The sequence below is a fragment of the Cygnus olor genome, chromosome 1 (genome assembly GCF_009769625.2).
Source record: "Cygnus olor isolate bCygOlo1 chromosome 1, bCygOlo1.pri.v2, whole genome shotgun sequence".
NCBI classification, from domain to species: Eukaryota; Metazoa; Chordata; class Aves; order Anseriformes; family Anatidae; genus Cygnus; species Cygnus olor.
In genome coordinates, this window is record NC_049169.1 from 15299321 (window position 1) to 15321934 (window position 22614).

The 22614-nt window shown below is 36.7% G+C and overlaps 2 protein-coding genes across 2 annotated transcripts in view; one reads left to right on the plus strand and one right to left on the minus strand.

Annotated features, from left to right (window-relative positions):
* The window catches only part of COG5 (component of oligomeric golgi complex 5), a 185740-nt gene that overhangs the window by 138183 nt on the left and 24943 nt on the right, over positions 1 to 22614 (minus strand). The gene's annotated exons all lie outside the window — the stretch shown is intronic.
* Positions 9115 to 15865, plus strand: GPR22 (G protein-coupled receptor 22). The gene is made up of 3 exons (XM_040544744.1): positions 9115 to 9543; positions 10577 to 11631; positions 13611 to 15865. Exon 3 carries the CDS (start codon positions 13637 to 13639, stop codon positions 14936 to 14938), a length of 1302 nt encoding a protein of 433 aa, XP_040400678.1. The 5' UTR covers positions 9115 to 9543; positions 10577 to 11631; positions 13611 to 13636; the 3' UTR covers positions 14939 to 15865.

A 22614-nucleotide genomic window follows, 5' to 3' on the forward strand; every position in this document is an offset into this window, starting at 1 on the left:
TAGCTGATGTTAGAAGCAACAGCTCCCAGATGTCAAAATCCAGGTGAAATGTTCTCCAAACACAGTTCTGTATTTTTTCCCTGTGTTTAATAACCCTCTATGCATGCTGCAAGACCTTTTTCCTTAGAGATGCACGCTTTTTTAGTTTAAAGATAGATGAGAGAGTTTTACTGCATTTCATCAATATATTTTTTACATCTCATTAATTATTTGCATGTTTTGGGGCTTTGTTTTGCTCCCTCCCCCGCTTCCAATGCAGTTGAGGGCTTAAAGCAATTTAGACAGAAGTAAGGTTAGTGCAAGAAATAATTTATATTCTGACTTTGCCAATATGTTACTTTACTTGGTACAAGAAAATTAATGTCCTAGGAGGAAGATTTTGATCCATGAATATTTCTCCACTCAAATTTCAACTTGCTCATTATTACTCCAAAGCATTGCCTTGGCTTACCTTTCTTCATCCAGTCCAGCTAGACATTAAAAAATAAATAAATAAATTTGTGTTTAAAGACCTGCTAAGACAATAATATGTAAAATTTATATAGTCCCTGTGTTTTTTCAAAAAGAAACTGGCCTTGTATTACAGAGACTGAACAGATCCACAAAACCCAGGCAGACTTCCCAGATCTGCCCTTGTCTTCTAGCACACAGACAAACTGCTTTGCTACAAAACAGAATGGTGTGAAGAGAAACTATGAAACAGATATAGGATGCTCACGTATTGTGGTCATAGACATCACACAAGCAGGTCAAACCCTTAGTTGAAGTGTTAATCTGCACCATCTCTAGCTGTCCATGCAAGTGTACTCTAGATTAAAAGTACTGAATGCAAATTGAAATTTCTGTGACTAATACATTTTATTATTTTATTATCCCAAAGTATATTGTAAGAGCTGCTTTGCCTACAGACTTAAAGATGACTGAGAGCAGTTTTTAGACTCTCACAAACTGCATTAAGAACTTGGTATCATCACATGCTATAATATTCGTCAATATTCGTATTTAATTGACAACCTGAAGAGCCATACAGTCCCTACAGACATGTACTCAAATACCACTGGAAAATCCTTGTTGAAGTATTCTATCCTACACCAACCTACATATTGATCATTGTGATAATGTTGGCTTCAAGATTTTGGAGAGGCAGTGTTAAACAGCAAATTATCAAGAAAACTATAAACAGGGCGATACCTAGAATTTTTTGATGCTGGTGAATAAAAAGTGTTTCTGAAGAATATATGAAAAATTGCAGAGAAAACAAGTTACCCCCTGGGGTGAACAGGTGGGGTTCAATTAGTTTTTGTTTCTCCTTTGTAAGCAAGGCTGCAGAGAAGATATTGCAGCGTAAAACAACTTTATGGAAAAACATTTCCAAACAGACCACCAGCAGGCTTAGTCTAGTAACCACTTTCTAAGGGCAGGCTCTCCTTTCCTTCCCTTCCTTCTTCACATTAAAATTAATTTGCCTGATTAATAAGAGAAATTACGTTCTCCTCCATATTCAGCTGTCTCTCAGGAAGAGTCATTTCTCACTGGGCACCACTTCTACTCGAGCAAGGGCTGGAAAAGACCTCTGCTTCCATCAGGACTGCAATGCCTCTTTTACAACGACAGCAGGACAACCGGCAGAGTCGGTATATAGTAACTCATGTGGTATTCCTCTGTATAGGCTGTACCCGTTGCTATGTGCTGTCTTTTCCTCCAGGAGATCCTGGCTGTAAGCATCCATTTGCAGAGTTGCTAGCTGACCTAGTGAAACCAAAGCTTCCCACTTTGAAAGCTTCCAGAAGAAATGCAAATAATATTTTTCTACTTTCCCATTCCAACTCCACTTTATAACTTCTATCACCACAACCTCACTCTACCTTTATGTTTTAATTTATTAAATAGATCCAACAGTGAAGGCTGCTGAATAATTTGACAAGTTTTTTCTCTGTACACATGTATTTGTTCAACATCCATTAGTGTAACAAAAATGTTTCTACTAATCACTCTCAGTTTCTTGAGATTTTATTAGTAAAATAAAACTTGGGCTTCAGGTCTAATGACTGCAAAGCCATTTCTAGGCATCAGCCACATATGAAGCAAAATAGTATGCCCTTCTTCAGACTTACTGCTGACATTATTGCTCTCAACCTTCCCAAAAAAAGCAGAAAATTAAAGCATTTTTCAAAGAAGCTCTGGTTTGTTTCAGTACTACAATAAGTGATTTCAAATACAACAATTACGCACTAAGGTTAAAAATAATTTAGGACGTGGAAAAAAAAAATGAAACTAGGGTTCAGGCACCAAACCCCCTTGATATTTAAAAATCACAGATGAAATTCGTTCTTCATATGCATGCAATTTAAACAGTTCAGGTATTCATTTTAGATTCCAGAACTACAGTATTTGTGTTAAAAACAAAGATGATATCAAGGATATTATATACATTTATTCTCTTAAGAAAGCGACAGGCTTTCAACAACAAGTAACAAAAAAATTAACTATACTACAGGTACAAATGAAGCAAAGTAGTGTACCCAAACAAGAGGAAGAAAGAAAATAACCTGAAGATGATACTAACACTAACCTAAATTTAAACCAACACGCACATCAATAAAATGAATATTCTTTTTAGCAGAATGAATGGTGAATCCAACACCCTGCATTATCTTAGTTCAATTTCTGTACTATTACACATTTATCATTATAACTTATTACTTTTTAACTTTCACGTGTCTTTTTATGGCACTACATAAACAGATTTTCTATCAGTTTCCCCAACAATCTAGAAAAATAATAACTCAAAACTAAGGTGGCAAAGAGGGGAAGACAGCGTATTTTATCATTGTTTAAAAAATCAGACAAGAAAACATAGTACCGCATACTATTTTTTCAGTTTCTGAGAACTTAATATAAGGAATATCACCACTATCAAATTGTGAATGAATGACTTTTTATATTTGAATTGAACACAGGGACTTGAGAGGTTGCTTTAATCACTTATAGTAGACAACCACAACTTGGTGGGGGCCAGGGAGAAATCAAACTACTGTCCAGAGATTTTACCTTGTTGTCTGAAGAAGGCAAAGCATGCTCTTGTCACTGCAGCTGCATGGAAACATTCAGAGCTATTGTGTGTGTTGCTGAACTTTGATTGTAAAGGTAGTAAGCCTGCTGGATCCTTTGTCCATGCTTTTTGCAGCACTTCCAAACTAAATCAGCCCAGGGGATAATGGAGGGAGACTGCAGCACATGAACTCACGCCGATGGTAACCCGTACACTGTGGGCGATCTCAACAAAACTGAAGGAATATAGTTTATGTTGTGATACACACTCATGTTGTGTTTACTCTTCACTCACAGGGCAATTAAGATCGTAAGACCTTCGTCTCCTAATTTCAGCTAGAAGAACTGCTGCTAGTAGGCACTACATGTTAACACTTTGTCTTAATGAAGAGAAAATCATATTGCCTTCCTATTTTTAAAAATGACTGGAAAGTAGTCTATCCAGGGTCTGTCAAATAAACAACTCTAATCTGTTTTCTTGTTTTGTTTTACATCAGCAATTCCACTCAAAGGCTATTACAGCAGAGGGGTGTCTAACAGAACTCCTGAGGCAAGGGTTTATAACAGGGTAGCTCATGTTGCTATTGCTGCTTCTCACCCTGCGTATGTGACCAGGCATCCACAGCATCCAGGATATGTAATGGAGAATCCTGAAGCATAAACCTGCATGTTGAGTTCAGCTGCCTCTAACTCACTGTAATAAACCAGCCAGGAAGCCTACTGAACTGTTGATAGTGATGCCATTCTGTCACACGCAGAGCGGAATGCCATCATCAGCCAGGATTTGGGGTGCCAGGCAGCACAGTAACCCAAGCTTCAAGACGTAATGCTGAAAAGCTTCTTCCAGAATACAAAATATTTTAATGAAAGCAAGGTGAACAATCAGCTGGGACTTCTAACCAGAAGGGAGTATGTCCACAGGCAGCACCTTCAGCTACCACACTGACAAGTTTTCCAACTTAGAGAATCGACCTTCTTTCAGGCACACTTTTGGAAGCTTAAAATAAACAATGCAAGCCACCTGCTTGTGTTTGTGTCTGAAGCGAGATAAAAGATAAGATGTCAGAGTTCCAAAAGCCTTTCCAACAAAAACCCTAACTAAGGTTCAGTTCTTGATTGCCAACTAAGAATATTTTGTAAGAGTAGAAATCTTTCATGCTCCCAGAGTGCAATTTTAATGAAGGAAAACCTAAACTCACTGTCATATTACAGGTTTTTAAAGAAAAATGAAAATATTATCTTGAAAAGTATAGCCATTATTTAAAATTTTGCCAATATGTACTACAAGATATAGCACCATTTGTTGTGAATGTTTATACTAGAGGACAAGTCACTTCCACAGAGGAAAGCAGGAGTCACAGTGATGTTACTCAAATTACTATTAAATTTAGCAGCCATACTTCCTTCCTGAGGATAATTTATACTCTATTTTTTTTCCATTGAAATGAATAAATAATCGTACAATAACGGACCAAGACCATGATTTAGCTACATCACTAAAACAAGTTTACTGTCATAATATGAAAAAGGATGCCTTCTCTACCTATGAGTGATGACCACATCAATGGTTTCACGATTTTTTTTTTGCTCTCTCCTCATTTTGCAGAACTATAAGATACAGTTTCAGTATTAATTGTTGAAGAGCCTTCTGTAAACTTACGCATTTGCTTACAAGTACAGGAGCTTTCAGTGCTGAAAAGGTGAGCAGGTCAACTCAAGTGGTTTACTACTGGACAAATAACCTACGCCCAACAGTTGCACAAAAGCAAACAAAGCTCCTAAAACATATTTACTTTGTAGCAGGGTAACTTTTCTGTATTCAAGCTGCTATGCTAACATTAGATCCGCATCTTGACAATGAATATGTATTCATTATATATATAATTATGTAGATATACATTTACTATTATGTGTATATATAATTAGCCTTGTGTCACTTCCAAAGGTATACATCTTTGCAAACACAAAAGGCAGCACAATGAAACTATATATATTTAAGTTAGAAAATCATTTTTTTCTTTTATTTTAAATCTATGGAGGTAATTTTAAAATGGAGAAACCAAAATCAGCAATATTCCATGTGTAGGAATGTTTTCTGGCAACGGAAAAGGGGAAGTTAGAAATAACCAATAAATAAGACATTATGAAAATAACAAAACAAAGAAAACTGTGGCAGTCAACAATGAGGGAGAAAAGAAAATCAACATTAAGGATAGAACACTGCATGAAAATTTAATTTTGTGGATATTGGTATTCGCTACAGAAAAGTGATAACAGTCTTAGAACAGTTCTCGTTACCTTAGAAAAATGGGGATAAAGCACTTGTGTCAAAAGAAAGAAGAGACTGCGTTACCATCAGTCTGAATGGTATTTATCTACAAATTCTAGCAGAGTTTTTCTATCTGTTCAACATGCCACTCTTAAACAGTACTAAAAACCCTTACAAGTAGAATTCGTGTACTGGACAGCAGTCAGATTTATACATCTTGAAAATGAAAGTTTGCTGCAGCATGGTCTGGGCCATAATTTCGGTATGGGGTAAACCAGAACACCTTGGCACATACAGTACAAGAACGGTACGTCTGTACAACTTCCAAACCTAAACTATCATCATCCATTGCTTATTTACTCTTAATACTATAAAAGTTACTGGATTTTCAACAACATTCTAAGAAAGTTCTTTGCAACAGCCTATTGAGGAAACTAAGGTGTAGCTAGGTAAGAAACACGTTTTAGATATGGATCACAAAGTACAAGGCCAAGTACAAACAAAAAACTATCCAGAAGGACTACACTAGGAGTGGGCATCACACTGCCCAGTGCAGGTTAGTGCAAGGTACTGGACGATCAATTCAGCTGCAATTTTGCAGGTTCATTGTGTAAATAATGATGAAGAACAGTACTAGGGCAAGACTTCCCAAATCACCTAATCATTTCGAAAAGCAACTTAAGGTCTAAAGACCTTATGTGTCACTGAAAGATGTACAAGATCTAGGAGCCCAAGTCTCTTGCGAAAACGAGAGCAGATGAAATTTTACACCCAGAAACAGTAAGATTTTGAACAACTACTAAATGAGCAGCAGGATTCTAACTAGGCAACAAGACGTGAATCCCAAAGAAAGCAACAGAGAACGCTGCCGGAGATCTCAGGGAAGATTATCACAGAAATTGAAACAAGAAGGGTGCAGGGAACAACGGAAGTAGCAGGCACAATTCCGCAAATGTGTCAATACAGACTCCCAAGAATGTGCCTATCTCATGGCACATGGATGTTTGACAGTTTGCAACGGGTTTATGTAAACTTAAACCCAAAGGCCACAATAAAAAAACATGCTAACATTCCAAAATCAAGAATTCTAATAGAAAACATCAGAATTGAGTACTTAATCTGGCCCTGATATGCTTACTGTACAGCTGTTAGACATTGCGAATGTAAGGGATCTTTTTAACAAACAAACAAAGCTTCTTTTAAAATCTGTGCTGCGAGAGGTGGCATTAGAGATGATCTTGGAAGGTCACCAGCAGAGTTGAGACCTGCCGAGCTCCCAGTGCCCTAGCGCTGTGCCGTAACAGTCAGTGGCAGGACATCACTTCCTGTGCGTAGAAAGTAAGGCAGTGGACAAAAGATGAAGAAGACCAAGAAACATGCTACAGCTTTCAAATTTTTGGACTTACTTCTCTCAGCAAAGCAGAAAAACATACTCTGGTAGAAGATGATGAATTCAGTTTGTAAGTACTATATAGGGGTGGATGCTATGACAGTTGCAGATACCTTGATCCCTGTGGCTCCAGCGCCTGTTTATACATGCAGACCTCTGTTGTTCTGCCTCTCCTCCTGCCTCTCTGCACCTATTCTCTCCCGGCATCACGCTGAATGTGCTGATATGGAAACAGGTATAAGAGCGGCACATTTTTCTGTCTCGGCTGGGTGTCTGCACAAGGCTCTTCTTGCCCACTCTTCCCTACCTACCCTTTGGGATGATGTCATCTGTTCGCACCATCTCCGCCAGCAGCTGCACAGCGATGCCTGGTAAGCGTGTCTATCCATCCACCTACTCCTCGTTGCCTCCATATGGTGCTGCTGCTTCTCCTGCTTCTCTCTCCAGAAAACTTGAGCGTGATATGCTCTTAACTCAACTCCTTATCATTCTTCTCACTTTCTGCGGATACAATTTTTGCCATTATTTCGTTATTGCCTCCTGTAATAATATAAGAAGTAATTTTTGACTCCTTTGCTTGCACTTGAACTGTATTTCCAAACTATATATCCAAAAATCCTGTTGTCATCTTCCTCCATCTTTTTCTTTCTAACACTACAGCCCAGCCAATATCTCCATCTTTGCTCAGGCACACACTGAAGAATTAGACAGGGAGATGGAGACTCATCTGTTTAAATTTAGACAGGCTTCCCTACTTATCCTAAGTCATACCGAAAGTGAAGCAAGCAAATCTCTTTAATAATATTAGTAGATATGCTTTCATTTCAGGAATCCTCTTTATCACGTCATCCTTCGGAGCTGTACTTGGTGTTCATTGGTTTCAAGCTCTTGGGAGGCAAAAGAAACAGAGACAGCTCAAAGAGTTTGATCAGCTGCTGCTCAGCGTAGCCAGCTGGCACCTTCTGAGTCCAGGATCTTTGTTCAAAGTTTCTGTAATCTTTCCTTTCTTTATTTTTTCTTTTTCTTTTTACCACTTTGCATTTTTCTGAAGGTAAAAGTGGAATAGGAAGCAAGCTAAATAAATGTGCAGCCATTTAAAAATATATATAATGTTACCTAAATATAAATAGCACATTGGATGGCTGTTAAAGAGGAATAGTTAAAATAAATAAAAACGAAATGCGGGCATTTGAGTTACACAATTGCAATGTGTAATTGCAATAGCAACTTAAAAACTTAGGACACCACCAAAATTTGACCAAAACTGCCATGTTAAACCAAGCTTTAACAGTTAATACTTTATCATACTTTTTTTTTAAAGTAATTATTTAAAATCAAGAGAAATCAGAAACCACTCAAACCCTCACCACTTATTTGTTAATTTGTTAATTTTATTAATGTTCTACTACCAGTAGAACATTTTATTCTGAGATATTCTTATCTTACTTGCTTCTACAAACTGATTTTAAAAATTATTATTTTCAGTCACATAGTAAATGTATTTATAAGGTTTATTTTAGCATTAGTAGTAATTAAAACAGATACTGTACTACACTTTTCACACTCCTCATTATGTGGCTGTGAGCACTGTTTACACTGACAAAACAGATTCAGAAATAAGGTACAAAACAAAAAAGTGAAAGTGGGGACCCTCCCCAGCCCCCACAAAGGTCAAGAACATAACGCAAGACACAACCTTACAAAAACCTGGGAAGTCTCTAGCAAAATTCATGTAGAACATATAAAATATCTTTAAAGTTAACCTTTCATCAAAATTCACAATCTACACTACTACAGATACATTGTACATGGTGATGGATCATAAAAATCATTCTTTACTGATTCATGAACTGAATTACTAACCCATTTTAAGGGTCTGAATAATCTCTGTGAATCCTAATAGAAATTTTCCTAATATTCATGGGGGTGTCGACTTGTCCTGAATATCGTTTATTCAAGACAAGACCTAAACACTGGCACGCATATAAACATACTGGGTAAAATTCAGCATGGCTTGCAGAAAAGGCAAGACAGTTTTATTTCAGAGATGTCCCTAGGACAAAAGAAAAAAAAAATCGCAAATGGAAAGTAGGCAAATTCAAATATAGATCACTGCAAGCTTTTTAAGTAATAACGTTTAATCAGATTTTTTTTACAGCGTCATGTGGCTTCCAGTGTACACAAAGTAAAGAGTGAAAAGGTAAAAATAAAACTGGCATAGCCTTAATATATTCCAGAATTCATAAATCATTTGTAAATTTAGTCCTTTTAGAAAAGAATCCTTATATAAATCGGGGGGGGGGGGGGGGGGGGGGGGGGGGGGGCGAGGGGGGGATCAATCCCATATATGAAGCACAGTTTAAGCCCCACATCACTGACCAATCAAAATTAGTGAATGCACTGCATCTCTCTGCAGTGAAGGGAAGCGACAAGGTAGGCTGTCATTCTGCAAAAGCTGCCCATCGCAAGCTCTCCTCCCTGAAGCGCTGCTCTTCTTTTTTAGAAAGCCTGAATCTCGGCGGTGTCTCTGGAGACAAGAAGCCTTCAGTATGTTAAATGACTTTCATTATGTGTTTTCAGATGCTTATTGATTCTACAGTGGGAAGAGTGGGAGACTGCAGCAGCCTCTAAAGCAGAACTCAACCAGTTGTATACATTAGCAGTATGCTGAAACAATGGCACAGTACAGGCACAAATTTTCATTAAGGGCATTTTTCGAAGATATGCTTATTACCCTCTTTCCCTTCTACTCTGCTAACAAGTGAGCAAAATGAATCCCTCCAACCTGGAACTGCTTCACCTGCATCGAGAATTTATCAAACCTTTAGTGGAGGTAAGATCTGTTCCTTATTATGGTATGCAGAATAAGCAACATTTAACAAAAAAAAGGAGAAGAAAAAAAAAAAAAAGGAAGCATCAGATTTGACTTACATTAAATGCTAGTTATCTTGCTGTATTCGAGTCCAGGAAATACTTGAATGCTATTTCCCCTTACCCATTAAAAACACAGTGGTAGAAAAATGCAATTCTGTATGAAAGTCTTGCAGAATACTGAGAGCCTGTTTTGCTCTTACACCACAAAGACAGTACAGTTTGGGTTACTATAGTACTGGGAGGGGGGAGACGGACGACACAAAATGCAAGCAGCAATATTTTTTTCCTCCCTCAGCAGTATTTCCAAATATTGGCAGTTAAATAGGTTACAGCTTTGTGCAGTTATTCTTTGAAGAATCAGACGGTCTGTTAATTGGTGTATACTTATTGCTTTCTGAAGGTCGAGTAATATGACTAATTTCTGACTTGCTCATGAAATGCCCCTTTTTCTTCCTGTTGCTTTTTTTTAAAAAAAAAACTTATTTCTTCCATTACCCCCCACATTGAGCCACTTATTACAAACATGGATTTGCAACACATTTATATCAAGAGAGAAAATTTGAACAGTGTGCAAATCAAACAAAAACCTATTTCCTATAAAAGCTCGTTGGCTGCTCAATTTCTTATTAGAAGAAGAGAGCTGTATGTCTCAACTAGCTGCTCACAGGTGCTATAAAACTACATTTTCTAGCTCTAGTCACAGGCACCCTACATCCAACAGTTACTGCTCCTAGTCGGGGTTTCCTGTAACCTGCACTATTTGGAGAAGAGGAGACTTATCCAAAAAACTAAATTCATGGAAGTTAACAGAATGACATGATTTTGCTAGGAAATAGTGAACACACTAAGTGGTTTTCTATGGAATTTGTAAGATCCAATTTTAGATATCTTTTATTCATGAAATAAGTGATGTTACAAAAGATATTGTTGCATTACTTGAGTTTGAAATGATAAGCTCTACTTTTAACCATTTTTTTTCTCCTCTTCACAAGGGCATGCAGCAACTAATTCAGTTTTCCAACTGACAATACAAAGAATGCAGTTGACCGGGTACCTTTCTAGCTGTATGACCTCCGATCAGCAGGATGCATCACTAAAATGTATTCTTAAGACATAAAGGAATTAGAAACAAACAAAAAAATGGAACACGCTTGTATTACCATTTACGTGCACGACACTTCAACAGTATACGTGGAAGACTAACACATCTGCTCACATTTCCTTGCAAGAAGGATGCAATGATTGATTCTTAAAACGGTGAGCATCTCTTAAAGAGGGATTTATAATTTAAAACCAGAATTGTGGAAACTACCGATGCATGAAGAAACAATGAAACATGAATTCCCACAAGGAGAATATGCATACTTCACCAGCAAGCTGCACAAGGGTTTAACCAGGCTTTTTCTAAACCGCTCATTAAATATCTTATTTGTCATAATGACTAATGGATATTTTTCTCTCAATTTTATGATCTGTTATGTATTCTCCTTAAGTGAAAATAAACCAAATTAGGTAACTCATGGTTACTCGCAAAGCACATGAACTGGATTTTATGATATACAGCAACTTCTTTGACTAAGCCATCACTCAAAAGTAAAGAGCAGGAATATTACAGAAAGAAACACGCAACTGTAACTAAAGGATGCCTACGTACACTCTGAACACAGAAGTCAGATATTTTTTGTTTTTTAAACCTGGAAAATAAAAAGAGGCTGCTACAAAATGCAACAGGGGAAAGAAATTAACATCACGTAAAAGAAGGTTTGTTATTGCTGGCCTGAAACTCAGAACAGACACACAGAACACGCGCTGGTCTGTACAAGCATCTCAGGCAACTGAGGAGTCCCCATGTTTAATCAAAATTTGCTGCTGCTGAATTGCTGGAACAAAAAAAGGAAAAAAAAATCTGCACGGAATGAAATAAGAGCCCAGCTACCACTTGGTTCCGAGGTGACAGTGCATGTCAAATACCTGGCAGTGACACCATGTACGAATTTATGACAAGCTGCTACGATGATCTGAAAGACCCCTGAGGCACAGAAAACAGGTAGGTCAGAAGTTGCATGCACCCAGCCTCTGTTCTGCATTTACAAGGGAACAGGCAGGGTTCAGAAAGGCAAAGTGTTTGGTAAATTACCCCTCTGCCTTGACATTTCAACTCGTGTTTAACTGAAATTGATCCATGCAACGAAGAGGTGATGTATAATCTGGGTATTTAGATTGAACACTTAGATATAGCACATCTGAAGCTTTCTGTTGTCGCAAGATTTCAGGTAGCATAATGTCACAGTTAAGACCTTTTTTGTTTGTTTGTTTTGAGTGAGATCTGCTTTTGACTTTCTCCTGGCTTTTACTAATACATGAGAACTCAATTTATCAAGTTCAAGTATTCGGAATGGTCCTTGAAATACAGTCAAAGCCAGGACTACATACACAGAGGAAATCATATTCCTGAGGTTTAATATGAACCTATTAGAGGTTGCCTAAATTAGAAATTAAACAAAGCTTTTGAAATGTATTTCACGCCTGAAACTAATACGTTCTAATTTATATCTTTTGTATTTAAGAGGCAAATGTGAAGTAACTGTTGAAGCATAGCAAGAATTTTCATCATACAATTTGCAATTAATAGTATTGTGCAATTGAGGCTTTTCAGAACTGCAGATAAAATCCATTTGCATATTGTATCCCAAATATGCTTAATTCATACTTTCATTAAAAAACAGCTCATTTTTGTTCACCTTAGTGCTATCCATTTTTAATGTATTCAGAGTGGAACAAAGGTCTGCATTTAAATTTAGTTTCATGCCAAGTACTTCCCCTCTTAAATTTAAAGCTACTTATAAAATCCTCAAGCATCACAACAAGAAATTGAATGACCTCTCTTTTGTTTATTCATCTCATTACAAACTCCAGAGCTGGCTGACACTATAAATAATAGACATGTCAGGTATTAGATGCAGGTGCTATGTTTACAACCTATCAGCATGTGTAAAACAAAGCAGATGCAGCCACAAAATAAAAATTTCCTAGATTTTTAGATCTCTCTGGATCTCCTAGATGCATTAAATGCTACTTTTTTTGAACCTCACTTTCTCTTAGGATAAACACACTGTGTATACAAATCTGCTGGATTTAATTTCAGTATGTAAAAAAAAAAAAAAAGAAAGACGATTTTATATTTAATGTTATTTTATAAAACTATTCCTTTAAATCTATTCTGGAATAAAATTAAATACACTTCCATTCCATCTAGGCACTGATTTCTTGCAGAAACAGAATATTCATAGCCTTTTATAATAAACTCCATTACCCCAAATCTATGTAAGATTTGCATTTGAAATCATACATAGTTACATAAACTCGCTACAGTGATAAGTTTCATACATGTAGATGCACACAAGATGAAACTGAGCAGAAGTTTCCAAGCTCTATAAAAAATCTGCTTAATTGCAGAACTTCCTATCTCAGCCCATAACACTCTTACGAAGTCTTCAAAAAAAGACTGCTAAATTGCCATAAAATAATTTGTGTTCTTTTTATGATACATAAGCAAGTGTTCCACGCTCCTATCACTTTCTGTTTCCACAAGAGCCTTTTTAAATTGATCTTGAGTACTAATTTGTTAATACTCAACAGCATTCTTCTGAAATAGCCCTCAACACAATACAAAGGCAATGCACAAGTATAGTTTATTCAACAAGCGGGCCCTTTGTAAAAGCCACATCACTATAAATAAAGCCTTGTCTCCCGTAAGTGGAAGTTTTTCACTTTTTTTTTCCTCTTTTTTTTTTTTAAAGAAAAAAAAAAGTCCTGCTTTCCTTTTAAAAGGAAAGACCTTATTGTAGATTCTCTGGCTTTTGAGTCCATGCCAAGCACAGCTCTAAACATACAGTAAATAATTAAGAGTTTGGTAAGAATAGATGCTTTTCCTCCCTCCTCCTTTCCCAGCATTTTTCCACAATAACAAAAAAAATGTTAAAAAAGAAAGAAATCAAACAGTTCCATATTTATTTCACCTTTCAGGAGAAAAAAACAACTGCAACAAAAGAATGTGTTTCTCCCCCATTCTGGAGGTCAACATGCAGTCTGAATCTAACATTACAGTTCGAGATGCCATTGATGACATCGACACCAACATGTACCGACCCCTGTCATATGCATTAAGCTTTCAAGTTTCTCTCACTGGATTTTTGATGTTAGAAATTGTTTTGGGACTTGGCAGCAACCTCACCGTGCTGGTACTTTACTGTATGAAATCCAACTTAATCAATTCTGTCAGTAACATAATTACAATGAACCTTCATGTACTTGATGTAATAATTTGTGTGGGATGTATTCCTCTAACTATAGTTATCCTTCTGCTTTCACTGGAGAGTAACACTGCTCTAATCTGCTGCTTCCATGAGGCTTGTGTCTCCTTTGCAAGCGTTTCAACTGCAATCAATGTCTTTGCTATCACTCTGGACCGATACGATATCTCTGTAAAACCTGCCAATCGAATTCTGACCATGGGAAGGGCTGTGATATTAATGACATCAATATGGATCATCTCACTTTTCTCCTTCCTGATTCCTTTCATTGAAGTCAATTTTTTCAGTCTCCAAAGCGTGAGCACTTGGGAAAACAAGACGCTTTTGTGCGTCAGTGCAAACGAATACCACACGGAGCTGGGGATGTACTACCACCTCCTCGTGCAGATCCCAATCTTCTTCTTCACCGTTATAGTAATGCTCATTACCTACACCAAAATACTCCAGGCTCTGAATATCCGAATTGGCACGAGATTTACAACAGGACAAAAGAAGAAAGCTCGGAAGAAAAAAACTATCTCTTTGACCACTCAACACGAGACTACCGACGTCTCACAGAGCAGTGCGGGGAGAAACGTAGTCTTTGGTGTAAGGACTTCTGTGTCGGTCATAATCGCCCTGCGCCGAGCCGTGAAACGGCACCGGGAGCGACGAGAGCGGCAAAAGAGAGTCTTCAGAATGTCCCTCTTGATTATTTCAACCTTCCTGCTCTGCTGGACACCCATCTCCGTTTTAAACACCACAATCTTGTGTTTGGGCCCAAGTGACCTTTTGGTTAAGTTGCGATTATGTTTTCTAGTGATGGCGTACGGAACGACTATATTTCACCCTCTCCTTTATGCATTCACCAGGCAAAAGTTTCAGAAAGTTCTGAAAAGTAAGATGAAAAAACGAGTTGTTTCAATAGTGGAAGCGGACCCCATGCCAAATAATGCGGTAATACACAACTCATGGATAGAGCCTAAAAGGAACAAAAAGATTACCTTTGAAGACAACGAAGTAAGGCAGAAATGTTTAGTACCTCAGGTTGTCACTGACTAGACTTCATTACTCACCAAAACACATCAAGAGGAATATTGAACAAATTGTAGAAAAATACTGCCAAATAAGAAAACTTTTTTTTTAAAAAAAAAAAAAAAAAAAAAAAAAACAACTATTGGCTAGACTGTAAATTTTCCGATATCTATGTTAAATAGAGTAGGTCTTGTATATTCGATTTCTTCATTATGTAAGATATCTGTTGCATGGCCGTTTGTTAGCGTAACACCATGTGTATATTTGTCAAAAATATTCAAGTCCTCTTTTTTAGAAAATAAATAGCCTTAATGAAGTGCAAACTTTTAAAAATATTTGTATGGCTGAGTTTCTCTGTAAATATAAAATAATTTTTAAACAAGAATTCCACTCGGGAATGCTTCATTTTCTAAGGCACAAATTCAACATTTTGCAAGACATACTATTTAATCTTATATTCAGATAGGTAATTATTTCAAATTTCTCCAGCAAGCAATTACCATGCACGTTTAAAAAAAAAAGCCATTTATGCTATGCTCTTCAATTAATGGTTCAGAACCAGTTCATTTTTATGGGAAAAAATACTCAGGTTGGTTCAAAAACTGAGGATACTTCCACAAAAAAAGGGAAAAGTCTTGAGTTCTGAAACAGTTGATCACAGCCTCAGATCTGCAGTTTCTATACGGAAAGCACACGATATTGAATAATTACACAGGAGGGATGGAGGGGGCTAGAGGCAAAGAAATTACATTACAGAAAGGCAAAAACAGATGTAAAAGTCCTTGGGCCTGACATTAAAAGACAATCAACCAACAAACCATTTGTGTGCAAAGACTCAGATTTTCACACTGCTCCGTGACTGGACCCCCAGCCATGGGGAGGCTGGAGAATCTTCCGGAAAGAGATTTTTCATTCATAGCATCTATCTACATAGACAGATACAGCTGCCAAGTGCCACAGCTAAAGTAGATGATTTTCTTGTCCTCGTTAACTTTTGTATTATTTAGAATTCACCTTTCCTCCAATGATGATCAGTTCTGATCATGCAACTGCTTTGTCACAAGCCAACCATCATGACTGCTAGCTACCCTATTTCTCTATTTTCTGGACAGTCATGATATACCATCACTCCATCCTTTTTCCATTTCATCTTATACCTTTGGTGAAGAATCAGGAAGCCTTAAGAAGTCATTATCATCCATAGCACTGCAAGCAAGAATTGAGATATTCATCTCCCCCTAACTTTTTTGTGAGCCTTTTGCACTATCCCATGCATAAAAAATAATTATTTCTATTAACAGTGGCTACATTCATTGACTTGGGTACCGGTTGCAGGGGGAATAGGGTGGAGGGGGTGGGGAAGAGGACCCAGAAAGCTACAAAATCAATTAGAATGATTTCACTTTTCTGGTTACATAAACCGCTCAGTGTGTCACCAGCCACCACTATAATTAAAAGGCTAATTCTCAGTAAGTATTGGCTTCTATTAAAAGCAGAAACAAATAAACAAACAAACACAGAACACATCCCTGAATATGAAAACTAGTTTGACTAAAGTATTAGATTAAAAGTGAGTATTTCTGAAGCATTTTTCTAAAGTTGCCTAGGAAAAAAAAATTAAGTGTGGTGTTAAGGGAGCAAAAAGTTATCTTCCATCACATTTTTAAATCATATCTGTATTGCCAACACTGGTTTATGGTTTAAAAAAAAAAAAAAAGTACTTTTAATGTACCTTAGTTTACTTCAGCTCATGGCTTAGTTTACCAGAACAGAAGTCTCAAAAAAAATGACTCTATATTCCAAAAAGACCAGCCTCTTTAAATTAGCCAAGTTCTGACTATAAGTTTTATTATCTATTTGATAATAATTAATTACCTAAAATTATTGTGCAATATTCATTCAGCCATAAATTCATTGGCTTTGTTTTAAAAGCTAACCCAACTATACCTGCATTCAACTGTATCCACTTACAAACAGCATGAATTAGTGTGAATTTCATTCAAGCTACCCCTCATTTCCTACAAGAACAGAAATCCTTCATCTTATTCAGAAGTAAACTTAACACTTGTGTACATGAAGGTTTTGGTTTTTAAATCCTGTATGTTTCAGATTTACCACTTTAAAAATATTCTTGAAGGAGTAAGCTTTTCTGAAAAGAAGTGAACTCAAAAAAACTAAGAAACTTTTTTTTTTTTATAACAATTCTTTCTTTCTCCGAGTAACTGTGTTCAGTATTCTGAGCATTAGAAGGAGGAGAAAGTGGGATCTCTACGATTAATGGCATAATATGATCTAACTGATGACTTACCTTCCAATAAAACATTCTTAAATGAATTTAAAATACTATTCATTTATTTAAAAAGAAGAAAAAAAATATAATGACCACTGCACATGAATATGCTTGTCATTACTCATGTCCTTATCTGAAATAATTGTTTAAGAAAAGCTTGCAGATTTGAAAGCTTTCTCGACAATCCAGCTTTACTTTTAAAAACTAAAGAAAACCTCAAGTACTACATATTTTGTGTTAAAAGCTCATTCACTAGAAATACAGATTCAATGAAGCGGTACTTCATAACAAAGAGAAAATACAGCCTAGGAATTAGGGCAAGAGATTAAGTCAGGTTTTAAAGGTTATGTCGATCAATCAGATCTTACAGATTGGCTGTAAGAACGTAAGCCAGTTCATTTGTACATTTACTGTTCCTCATCTTGCATTAAATAAGGAAAAGAAAAGGGACTTGTACAGTGTTAGAGTGCACTTTGAGGTCTGCAGAAGAAAATTCTGCACAGAGCAGGGAGTAAGAATATGTGCAATACTGTACACATGCAGGATTCATTAGAAAACAGAACCATACACGACCTGTACCACAAAGATGACAGATTTAACATAAACAAGACTAAATAAAGATTAACTAGTGGAGGAACACTGTATGTCCTACTGATACAGAAGAGGATTTTAGGAGGGATATGAAGGTGTGCCGTGGGTGCTTGACAGACAAAAGACTAAAACAGAATGCAAAAAATAGTCAGCAACACTGGAGAAAAAAGGGCAAATACATGCCAAAGTATTGTACAATAAGAAGCCCACTACATTCTTAAAAATGATCTCATCAGAGTGAGTCATTAGTTCAATTACACTTCACACCACTCAGCCTAAGGCAAGCAGAATTGTACAGGACTCTAAAAATGCTAATTCCAGCAAATACATCGTGGAAACTCAAGCAACAACCACCAGTTTCCACATAGTCTCTATCCCTAAAGCATTAGCTGGTATCTGTTTTCTTCTAGCTTCAAACGCAGTTCCATCCGATTTCACACTGTAAAATGAGGTTAGCCCATGCTAAAAATACAAAAAGATGAGGACAGTGCCAGCACCTATTACCTATTCAAGAGCCACACCTTAAACCGCTACATCACACACTAGGGAAATAGAAACCGAAGTAGATCACAGATACCTAGTTTCAAGATGGATGGCAACAATTTTTATGGGTTACAAGACACTGCTACTTGGTCACAAGTTCTGTCTGCTTCATTAGTACCAGGGGAATAAGAATCACTACAATGATTTATAAACATATTAGATTAAAAATGTATACATCCAGATACGTATTAGATCAATACAACTCTCTTCCTCCGTTGTTACATAAATACACACATGCACGTTATACATAATTATTTCACATCAGTACACATTGTGAAAGTAGAATTCGATATGATATGGAGGGATTTTTCTAAGTTTATTTCTGAACCGAACAGGCAGACACTATGCAGACACTATGTCCCACCATACACATGCTTCAACATCTCTTTTCTCTCTCTTTTTTTTTTTTTTTATTTAAAAGAAATACTATATTCAATATGCTATATAATTTACCTGGGCATTAGAAATAATTTTTCTGCTCTGTTAACCATTATGCACATCATACTGCAAAACACACAATGGTTCTTACTGAACATCAATGTATGTGCTAGGCATCACAATTCTTTGATAGCTGAATATTTTAGACACATTTGTTTCCTCTGAAGGAAAGTGTTTTAGTTATCAACTGCCATTAAAGTCTTTTAAAAGAAAAGAATGCAGCATTTCTTTAGCAAAGTTTCAATGTAGTATTAAAAGGTACGGAATACACTAACTTACCATTCCCTTCCCCACTGTTCAAACAAAACACCTCAACCATACAGCTAAGGACAATCGGCTTCAGTCTTAAAACCTTCCAGCTTTACGACAGCCAAATCCCACTCCCACTTCACACATACTGCTGTGATATCACTGAATTCATTCGTCTTACACCGAAAGGAGAGAAGAATCTGACTCCGTAATTACCTTCTCCTTTTCCTAATTCAGAGAACAATCCTGCAATTCAAAAAGCAAAATTAAACTTGGGGGTTGGGTTTTGTTTTGCTGGGCACTTATCTGGAGAGAAAAAAAAAAAAAAGAGACGTAACAACTGACTAATAGGAAAATTAGAATTGACTCATACCCCGTACCCAATGACTGTTAAAGAAGAAGGATGTGAAGTAGAGAAGCTGGGGATGCGCCATCCCTGGAGGTGTTCAAGGCCAGGCTGGATGGGGCTTTGGGCAACGTGGTCTGGTGGGAGGTGTCCCTGCCCATGGCAGGGGGTTGGAACTGGGTGGTCTTTAAGGTTGAGTTCCAGCCCAAGCTACTCCATGATAACAGAAAGCCAGAACAACCAACCTTTGAATCGTCAAGTGTGGTAAGTGGTCCTGACAAAAATTGCTAGGAGCAGGGAAGAGAACCACATGAAGAGTAACTTCTGACAAAGTTTTTGATTTAATGAATTGTACGTGGAGTAACAGGAAAACTGAGATTGTGCATTATTCTACTGTCTCTTTTACTAGAGATATACTGTATGTTTCACTGAGTACAGAGTGCATATAGAGTACAGGCATTCCAAGAACAGACATGAAAGGAAAATGTTACATGTCTGTTCCCAGTGATAAATCTTAAAAAAAAATGTTTAAATTTTCTTTCAAATTGGTATTTAGTTGGATAACTTCAGCTCGTCTCGACGCTTCAGAAGTGTTTCATAAGCACGGTGTGTTTTCAATTACTGCTTCTTTATCTTAATTTACTTTTGTAGAGTATTAAATTGAAGGAGAAATGTCATTAGACATTTTTATGTTATTTGAAAAAAATGCAACTTCAGTGATTATTATAAATAGAGTCAGGATGGAAGAAATATTTTCTTATGTATTTATTTTATGCATTTGGTATCATCAATTTCCTATGTTATGAAGAAATTCTCACACCATAGAAAGAAATTCACTTAAAATAAAAAAAAAAAAACACAAGATTTACAGTAAAACATCTGTGGAAGGTATTCAACCTAGAATTATTAAAACATATTTTATTTTTATAGTTTGAATTAACCATATCCTTTGAATATATGCATTATTATGTCCTCATTCTGACTGCTGACACTCGGCAGGCAAGCAGGCAGGCAGGCAAGCTGATGGCACAATGCTGTTGGCAAACAGCACGCCCTTGTTTCCTTCTCAAGCTGGGTTTTGGAAAGATACATTTGGTTTCTGTTATCTTGCTATGATCTCTAACTTCCTACCCTATCTTGCAACAGTTTAACTTGCTGCCGTATCTGATAAACAAATCAGTGTCACTGCTGAAACAACATTATTGCTGGAAAATCTGTCACTCTGGCTATGTCAGACTGTTATTAGCAGAGCAATATCAGTGCAGCTTTACTTACAATTATACTAGGATCTCTCACAATCTGTTGTGAGATTTTACTTCATATTAAACTCAATTAGAAACAGGGAAAAAGCACAATAACTGATGACAACCTACTGCTTTTTTGTATCAGGGTTTTCTTCCAAATCATATTTCAAGATATTTTTCATAAATCCCTGTCACAAATAACCACAGGAGCGAGCAGAAGGGAAGAAGGAAAAAAAAATAAAAAAGGACAGCTTCCCACGTCAGGAAATTATTACAAGTATCAGTGCAACTTTGTGCATGAAGATGCATTTAAGAGTGTGCTGACTGCAGGCATAAGAAAGGGGAAAGAAACATTATTTGAAGTGTATCATCATAAAAGAGGTGAATGTGAGCAGTGCTGCTGTAAACTCCTTAACAGTAAGGAGAAAGATACATTATTCTTGCTCTAACAGCTAGTAAGTGAAACCTACCCTTGTATGAGAACTAACAAAACAAAACAAGTGAAAAGAATTTGTGGACAAAGAGGTCTTAACAAAAGGTAAGTGGTTCGATAAGTGCAGCAGCAGCAGCTCCCATGCACTAAATACCTAACCCAAAAAAACGCTCGCGGAAAACTAATTTTTGTGTTTTGCCAAAATACCGCACACCCACACATATATGTAATACACTATAGCTAAATTAAGAAGATTTAGCGTATGTATTAGTTGCTACTGCGATCAGTAAGTAAAGTCTTCCATGAGAGACTTCTTTTCAGACACAACTGACTTTCCGGGAGTGTATTTGCATGTAACAAAAACAAGAGTGTTATTTGAATTATAAATTCATCTTCTGAACAGTTACCAAGCAAACGTCAAATCGTAAGAAATTTCCAAACAGAGTGAATCACTTCACTTCCTATATTGAAACTGCAACAAATGTTTAGGCTTAATAACTGTGACCACATGAGTTTTTATGCCCATAAATATCAAACTGAGCTATAAAAAAAAAAAAAAAAAAGGACATGATGACAAGTTAAAGGCGTCTTTAAAAAGATAAATGCATCCAGAGGTTTCTGACAAATCCTGCCTCAGTTGCACAGCCTACAATGTAGAAATCCAGAAATGGTTTAAATCAAGTGCAATGAAAGTTGGAAACTTGATTCAGTCACTGAGACTTTGCTATGCCACAGCTGTGTTTCATTTAAAAATCTCAGGCTTCTACTACATCTTTAGTTTGCAAGATAGGTCAGCTAAAAATTGGGGGAAATTTTCTGAATTGTTTACAGTCTGCCACAGAAACAGTGCGTTCCAAAAATAATAGGATGATCCTTCTTTTAATGAGGTTAGGTCTCCACATCTTTCCCTGAACTGACATGAAGACCATGCTGTTCTTCAGCTGAAGAGGGGCTACATTGAAGACAATACTACAGGTAACCAGATTTGGTGCCTCTGGGCAATGAAGGTTGGCTCTGAATGGTGAACAAATAAAGAAGACTGTACTAATTTACTTTTCAAACCATAACAGAGAAGAGTCCATTAAACATCCGATGAAACTAATATTTTAAGATTATGAGCATGAGGCAGGAAACAAGGTAAAACTACTCTTGTGGAAACAGCCTATTTTCAAAGCTGCTTCCTATGTTCAAGGATTAAATCTTGCTCCACTCATTACCTTCTATTACATACAGAAACACCTTACCTTCACTGATCCTTAAGGCAAGGCAGGAATGACACTTACAAGAATAATGGCTCCCATCCAGCACCTGAACACAGATTAGAATTCAGTCCTCTTTCATAGCTATTTGGTTAGTTGGGTTTTGTTTGGTTTTGGTGTTTTTTGTATTTGTTTTTTAACCTGAACATGCTCACACATTATATATCAACAGTTATATATCAACAGTTATATATCAACAGTTATATATCAACATTGGTTACTATGTTTAGGATTTGAATAACCAGTATTTACTTTTACTTGAGGAATTACTACAAACCTGTGTACACATTCCCGTTTTTCAATTATTATA

What these genes read in the sequence shown, in the direction of transcription:
- GPR22 (XM_040544744.1), top strand. Translation starts at nt 13,637, where the DNA reads ATGTGTTTCTCCCCCATTCTGGAGGTCAACATGCAGTCTGAATCTAAC.